At 34.1% G+C, this 8,233-nt stretch overlaps 1 protein-coding gene across 1 annotated transcript; it reads left to right on the top strand.

Moving 5' to 3' along the window:
* The first annotated feature begins 535 nt into the window (after nt 1-535).
* LOC108909654 (guanine nucleotide-binding protein subunit beta-like protein 1) lies at nt 536-4,099 on the top strand. The gene is made up of 3 exons (XM_018714046.1): nt 536-806; nt 1,184-1,538; nt 1,727-4,099. Exons 1-3 carry the CDS (start codon nt 657-659, stop codon nt 2,161-2,163), a joined length of 942 nt encoding a protein of 313 aa, XP_018569562.1. The 5' UTR covers nt 536-656; the 3' UTR covers nt 2,164-4,099.
* The last annotated feature ends 4,134 nt before the right edge of the window (nt 4,100-8,233 follow it).

Here is an 8,233-nt window from a genome sequence, read left to right as displayed (position 1 = left end):
AAATAAAATAAAATTGGTTATTTGCTTACTTCACTCGTATTTATGAAGCTACATTCATTTGGGTCATATGGAACACTAGCGCCACCCCAACTTCTGCCATTTCTTGGACGAATTTTGTCAATTTTTCCGTATGAGTTCGTGCTCCTTATCTAGTCTCCATGGAAATAATAATACTTCAGTCAACGTCCACACACTATTACAGTTCACTACTAGTCAACTATAATGATTTAGGCAACCCAACATACGCCGGGTTTGATTATCCGGTATTTTCCCACTTCCACCCTTCATTTTCTATTTACAACAAAATAATCAGTGACATTTCCAAACGTTGTTATTAGTATAGATCCCTTAAAACTATTTAATTGTTCATTATATCATTATTATGGATAGCCTTGACTCTAACGATTCATCCTAGTTTTTGAAATGAGATGGCGCAATAATCGATTATCGATATGTTTGTATTATTCCCACATACTTCTATAGGATAGAAGTATGTGATTATTCCGTCGCACTTGGACCAAGGATCAAGAAAATATGGTTAGAATGCGAAGAACAAGAAATAGGAACTGTCAAAAAATTCCATCATGGTTTCATTTTAGTTTAGAGCGCAGTTAGAATAATTTGAATATTTAATTTTAAATTGATATATTAAGAAAATGGCAATTCTTCCACCGGACCCAATTTTTTGTTTTAAAGGAGATATGGGACACATTCACAGTCTATGTTTTCCGTTAAAAAATGATAACTATTGCTCTCAAATTTTGGCAGCTACAGAAAAAGGGACTGTGTATTTTTGGGACCTAGAGGTAAGCAGGCAACAGTTTTTGAAATGGTATTTGATTAATTGTGGGTATAATTGGTATTGTTTGGTACAATTTAACAAATCTAAAAATAAAATTAGTTTTTTCTTTACATATTTTTTCCTGTCAGAGCATAAAAATTTCACAATTTAGGAAATTGTAAATAGAAATTCTGCTGCAACAAAAAAATAACAAAGTGTATTGATAAATGATTTGCCACTTATTCACCATGTCATTTTCATTCTGCGCCTTCTTGGAAGGAAATAGTTTTGCTGTAATTTAGATTTATAGACTACTGAAATTTTTCGACATTCTGCATATTCCCACTTTTCCTTTATTAGTCCAAACTTTCCGTAATTGATAGGCAATGGGTATATTTTCAGACTAACCGCCTTCAGTACAAACAAGAAATGGGCGAATCTATTCAGGCAGTTCACTGCTTCGATGACAATATAATAACACAAGAAAAATCAGGCATGGTTAAGCTGTGGTCCATCAAAAAGAGCTCATATAAGTCTCTGAACAGTTACCAGGCTGGTGGGGGTTTTTGCAAGAGTATTATTTTGAACAGCAGTTTGATCGTGCCGCAAGAAGAAGGCACGGTAGATGTATTGGATATAAATAGCTTGTCAAAAGTTCAACGGTTGATCCCTAATAAGGAGAAGTTAGGGATGGTAATGTGCCTGAGGGATGTTGAAATCGGTGGGAACCTTTGTTTATTGGCTGGTTACGAGTCGGGTGAGATTTTTAAAATGTTTTAATCTTACAGAACTTTAAACTAGAACTTACTAGCGATTTTGTAAAATACATTTTTTTTTTATAAAAATTAAATTCTGATGTTTTCCTACTAAGGAAAATATTCTCAGTGAAAAATAAAAAGCTTCGGACAGCAGAAAAAATTAAAATTCGCTCTGTTATTTGTATAGGAGACGTAATACTCTGGGACCTCAACACCTTCAAGCCTTGCAGCCACATAAAACTACAAGACCACCTCACGTACATGACTTTCGATCCCAATATGAACCGCGTTGTTTGCGCGGGCTCTTCCAATTCCCTACAGCTTTTCACGATTGACAAATCCCACAACATGACTCTAAGGTGTGAGTTATCTATAACCAACGAGGGTTGCAGCGTGGTCAAGATGCGCCCCGACGGCAGGATTTTCGTATCCGGAGGGTGGGACGGAAGGCTGCGGGTTTTCTCATGTAAAACGCTGAGGATCCTCGTGGTGCTCGCCGAGCACAAGGGCCCGGTGACGGACATACAATTCTCCCCGTGCGTCATAAATTACTGGAACGCCAAGATTATGGCGGCGAGCGGCGCAGATGGCACGATCACCTTATGGAATCTGTATAATAACTGAGGGCTGAGCTCCGCCGAAATATTTTACGTTTCCTTTTAGCCGTTGTCTCCCCAACGGCCAATAGGAATATTTAGCATTAATTTAGTAAACATAACTTTTGATTTAGACTGATTTTGTGTAAAAAGTTAAGATGAATAAAAAAGATCGTAACGTTTTTCACTGCCGGGCGTTTCCAACTAGATGTAAATGCAATAATACTAAGTACAGTCTGTTCCACAAGAAGGGAGGCGAGACTTTTTCAGAAGTCGTCAAAGTTTTTGGATCGTTTGTTTGTGTACCGCTTTAACCAACTTCTCAACGAACTTCTTTGACTTTCGACAATCTAGCTCCATTTGTACGCGTACCTGAAAAGTCAACCTCGGAGTGTACGTGCAACTCGTTCTGACAAACTACCGCTCTCTTAAACTTTTCGAGCGAGACCGAAATGAATTAGTAATGGTGTCGTAACCCACAATCGTGCCGTAAAAGAGGGAAAGAAACGCTTTTCATTTTACTATAAAAAACCTCGCCTTCTTTCTTGTGGAACAGACCGCATAATGGGAGTGTAACGTTCAGGACAAAACTTTTGAGAATGCGCTTTGGCGAATAAATTAGCCCTTTTTGTATTTTATCCGTAAAAATTTGTTTACTGTGGTTAAATATATTATTAGAAAGGTACAAAAACAATATGTTTTAGTGCGTAGATTAAAAAATTTATTTGAATTAGAATAAGGTATAAAATAATGAGTCGTAATGATGTCGTATTTCCTGAACAAGGTACTTTCACCCGTTCGAAAGAAATTTGTAACGTATTATGTAAAAAATTTGTAGTGGCCGGAATTTTATCGCATTTTAAAAACACCGAGGGAGAAACCGGTTGTAAATCTTCGCTTAACGGGTTTTTACATGATAATCATTTAACATTTTTAAAAGCGTTGATGGTGGTGAAACAAAAAATGCAGGTTTCAATTTTGTTTTTTTTTTAATTCCAATGTAAAAATATCCCGTATCAGATCCCAGTTTGCAAAAGTACGGAAAAAATTTGTTCCTTTACAGTTGCTGAAAATATCCCGCAACAAGTTGATTTCTAATTAACGGACAATATCAAATTTTGATATCACGGTTTATGAAGGAATTAATCTCTTCCACAGTTTTCTAGTGTACAATCCATTTCAATATTCCAACTATATGCAGAATTTAAGGTAGCCATTGTGTGATAATTTAATTTGTGCCTCTTGAACTGGAAGTTATATCGATTTAATTTCTGTAAAGAAAAAGAACGAACCAATTCATCCTTCTAGTTTGAGTGACGGCATATTATTGTAATTGTATTTATTTACACAAATACGCAAATTATTAATTTTCGCATCGCTTGATATAATATTCACGGGAACATTTCATAAACTGTCTTTTTGTTAAGTTGTGAATATTTTTAATATAAAAATTCCTTATTCGCCGAGAGGCTATTCTTCTTCACTTTAAGGTTAATTAAAAGATCTAACTGACGAACCTTTTTAATCTTTACTAACATTTCTTAAATGGCAGACTTAGTACCTAGTAAGTAGATGTGATTGTTTTGTTCGGTGGTCTTATATTTTTAAAATTCTGTCTTGAACATTACTCGAAATGCTGCCGAATAGAATTTATTCCCCGTACAAAGTATTTTTAATATCGAGCGAGCTAAATTTAATTTTCCTATTTGTAGCAATGATTATTTACACACCAACATTAATGTGATATTTTCGACATAAGAATGAGACCTCGCTGCAAATTTAAAACAACCGTTGGACAGCTTCGCGCGATATTATATACGGGTGAAGGAAATTTCACGTTATCGTTATCCTCCAACGTACCAAATGGGAAAGTTGCTTTATTTTTGCAGAGGGGGCAGTAAATATATTTTTAACTACCAAGTATTGTATGTAAAATATTTATTTTTGCAATTAGAAGTAAATATGGAATTTATTTTAAATGCTGGCTTTTATTTATATATTATTTATATATTTTAGACTAGAGAGAGACTCCGTGGTGAACGGTCGATTAAAAATGTCTTCTGAAGTATTTTGCAAAAGGTGTGGTAAAAATGTTGTAAAAAATTGTTTGACATGTGAAAAGTGTAATAGTTCATTCCATCAAAGTTGTGCCAGGCTTTGGAAAGGTCTAAAAGTGACTAGTGATTGTACAATTAATTGTTGTACTGATGATACTAACGATCATATAACTGAACAATTTTGTGATGCCATGGAGAATGTATCGGCAAATGGTAAAATTGATATTGCTATTTTCATCTATATTATTAAACAGAAAGATGATCTGGTACGTGAATTGCAAGATAAAAATAGGATGTTAAATGAGCATATTTCACTGTTAAGCAAGCTGAGAGCGGCAGAAGAAAGTAAAACTGTACAGCCGTCTAAAGACAAAAAAGGAGTAAAAACTTCTTCCGATGATAAGGTTTTTAATTCGGATATTTATTCAAATGAACATACAAATACGGGGCGCAACAATGTGCCTCCTGTTCAAAATGATAAAGTTGTTAATAAACAACGAAATCATAAAAGTGGTTTTGTTGGTATTTCCAATAGTGACGTTACCACCTGTTGTTTTGGAAGCTCAAACTAAGCAGAGAATTGATAAATATATAAATATTAATGGTGATATCAACAACGAGCATGATAATAAGATAGCCGGACAGGAATGGAAAGTTGCAAGCAATCGTAAGCGCAGACGTCCCACTTTAATAGGAAAAAATAAGGATTCAGCTGTCATAAAGGGAGTTCCTCGTTGGGTGGATCTCCATGTGTATAGACTTGAACCCAGCACCACCGTTACGTCAATTTCTGACATGCTCCGAGTACATATCCCCGAAGTGAAATGTGAAGCGCTTGTTTCAAAGCATCCCGGATTGTACGCCTCTTTTAAGGTATCCGTTTTGGAGGATAGTTTTAAGACAGCCATGGACGCAGATATATGGCCATATGGGACCTGCATTAATCGTTTTTTTCACAAGCGCAGGATCAATCAAAGTGTAACAACTTAATATTTGATCCAAATTTGTTGGTTCTAAACGTCGACACTTTTAATCACGCTAAAGTCGACTTTCTATGTGAAGATTTATGTCAGTATCCTAATTTAAATATTGTTTGTATTGTTGAGTCAGGCTTAAGAAATAATCAAATGGCGAGTATACACTTAACAGGGTATAGTTTGATAAACTTTTATTGTAGATCAGTAAAAAAATGTGGCGGTGTTGCGATATGGGTAAGGAATAGCATTAACGCCAAGAGAATTAATGTTAATATTGATTGTATTGAGCAGGACTTTGAGTTCTGTGCTGTATATTTAACCATTCAGAATATGAAATTTATTGTTATAAATTGTTACCGTTCTCCGTCTGGAAATGTATCTGTATTTTTTGATAAAATCACCGATGTCTTAAGTTTTTTGTATAAACCAGATTTACATATTATTGTATGTGGGGATTTTAACTTGGATTCATATAAAAATCAGGATTTTAACGTTCTCTGTGGAGTTATGTCTGGTTTTAATCTCACAAAGTTAGTAAAATGGCCTACGAGAGTCACTACAACGACGTGTACTTTAATAGATAACATTTTTTCTAGTTTTTCTGATAATGAAACGGTATGTTGTGTTTTGGATAACTACATTTCAGACCATAGAAGTGTGTACCTTGCTTTAAATATTCCTTGTATAAGAAAAACAAACGGTTTCTTTAGTGAAAGAAGAAATTTTAATGAAAATAGTATTTTATGTTTTGAAAGTGCAATTTCTTGTGAAAAATGGGATAATTTGTACAATCAGGATAACATTGATGATGCTTTTGTATGTTTTTGTGAAATTTTTAATTATTATTTTGACACATGTTTTCCCAAACGTAAGGTTTATAATAATGTATTAACTAAGAAATCTTGGGTTAATGAGGAGATTAGGGACTCTAGTCGGGAGCTTAAATACTTTTATAATTTAACAAAATGTATTCCCGAAATGATTGATTTTTATAAGAACGCAAAAAGAAAACATGCAAGTTTGATACGTGATACTAAAAAATGTTTCTATCAGAGGAGAATATTTGATTCAAACAATCCTGTGCGAACAGCATGGAAAGTGGTATCCGAGATGTCTAATAAACAAAAAAAAGAGATTAATAATTTTGCAATCAAGTTAGGTAATGTGAATGTATCAAGTCCTGATTTATTAGTGTCTGCTTTTAATGATTTTTTTGTAAACGCCCCAAAGGGCGTAATAAATAAAATTGAATCCGCAGCTGGGAGTAAGACAATGACAAATAGTATAAGCATGGGAAAAAGAATAAATGATACTTTTTGTTTATTTGCATACACTGAGGTAGAATTACTGAACCTTTTAAGAGCTAAACTAAAAAATAAAAAATCCTGCGGACCCGATGAGGTACCGCTATTTTTGTTAAGACGAGTTGTTTCTCTGTTGATTCAACCACTTACTTATCTAGTTAATTTCTCTTTTGCAACGTCCAGTTTTCCGACACGACTAAATTTAGGTAAGGTTATTCCATTACATAAAAAGGGAGATACTTATTCACTGGAAAATTACCGGCCAGTCACTATTTCGTTTTCATTTTCGAAAGTTTTTGAATATGCTTTTTTAGAACGCCTGTCTGTGTTTCTGAAGAAGTTTAACATACTGATTGATAGACAATTTGGTTTTTGTAGCAACAAATCTACAACGTCAGCCGTATGTTCTTTATATAACGACATTATAAAATTTGTAGAGGCGGGCGAGTGCCCTGTTGGGATCTTTTGTGATCTCAGCAGGGCATTCGACCATAGAAAAAATAATATACAAGATCCATTTTCTATGCATTCGACTCAGGGCCCGATAACTTATACTTGAAAATATGGGCACTCTGGGAACCACGTGACTTGAGATGGATATACAAGTTGGGGAAAGAGTCTATAGATGTCGCCACAAAGATTTTGTAGAATAAATTTTGACAATTGCAATTATGAATCATTTCATGTCATTTTTGTTCTTGTCATAGAAAATGATATATTAACATAGAATGAAATCTGATATACAACAACCTATACCATTTGCATACCTAACATTCCACTGTAACTTCGGCTTCCATATTGTAAGATGGTGCTATTTAGCTTTTGTGATTTCAAACGCAGGTAATGCAGGTATCATTTTGTTTTGATTTTGACCCTTGTTTATGTACTTTTGACGTTTGTCATATGTTAATACGTTTGATTATTGTCTGCCAAATAAAAAGTTATATAGTTAAACCACAGCAAAATTAAACCTGATGGCCGTATATTTATGTCAACACCAAATAATCCTGGTCCATCAACCAGTTCTACCTTTGTACATTTTGGTAAGTATATTTTCATGAATACAGAGTTTAAGTAGTCAACATTCATGTATTTTAATTTTCATAAAAAGCATATTTTAGTATCACATTTAGCTGTATTTCTATTTTAGGTGATGAAAATAATGAATTGGGTGCAATTCAGTACCGTCAGACATCTGAAAATTCTCAAATAAGGTTAAATGATCCTGTAGCACGCAGTATGTAATATTAATGAGTTAATGTAATATCAGTTTTTATTTGCCGTTTTTTCAGAACATGGTTTGTTGAAAAATGTTGGTGTACATAAGAGTTCACAACTGTCTCCTATCTCCAGAATTCTGTATAAGCAAGCTTTGTATTACGAGAAGAAAGCTTCCATACTCTCCAAACGGAAAATGGATTGACAACGTAAAATCCAAACTATCGAAAAATGGTCAAAAGAAAAATGCTTTCAAAATTTGACCAAACAATTTAACCATCCTGCAGTTCACTTTTTCAAAAGACAGGTTGAATCATTTGGCAAAAAGGCTAAAGGTAGAAGATTTGACATTGAAGATAAATTTCTTGCCCTTGCCCTTTACAAGCAGAGTAACGCAGCATACAAATTACTATCCTCTTTGTTTATTTTACCTTCAAGAGTAACTTTACAAAAAGTGTTGTCAAGAATTCCCATTTCTTCGGGAATTCATGATGCTGTTTTTAAAGTTTTAAGTTCAGCTAGTAAAAAAATTAAACCCCACA

The sequence above is a fragment of the Anoplophora glabripennis genome, unplaced genomic scaffold (assembly GCF_000390285.2).
Source record: "Anoplophora glabripennis isolate ALB-LARVAE unplaced genomic scaffold, Agla_2.0 scaffold529, whole genome shotgun sequence".
Taxonomy (NCBI): Eukaryota; Metazoa; Arthropoda; class Insecta; order Coleoptera; family Cerambycidae; genus Anoplophora; species Anoplophora glabripennis.
This window is presented reverse-complemented; position numbering and strand designations above follow the sequence as displayed.

Bases quoted from the DNA above. Each gene is read 5' to 3' on its own strand.
- LOC108909654 (XM_018714046.1), top strand. From the start codon at position 657: ATGGCAATTCTTCCACCGGACCCAATTTTTTGTTTTAAAGGAGATATG. The intron at 807-1,183 runs GTAAGCAGGCAA...GTATATTTTCAG, and splicing joins TGTATTTTTGGGACCTAGAG to ACTAACCGCCTTCAGTACAA. The intron at 1,539-1,726 runs GTGAGATTTTTA...TTATTTGTATAG, and splicing joins ATTGGCTGGTTACGAGTCGG to GAGACGTAATACTCTGGGAC.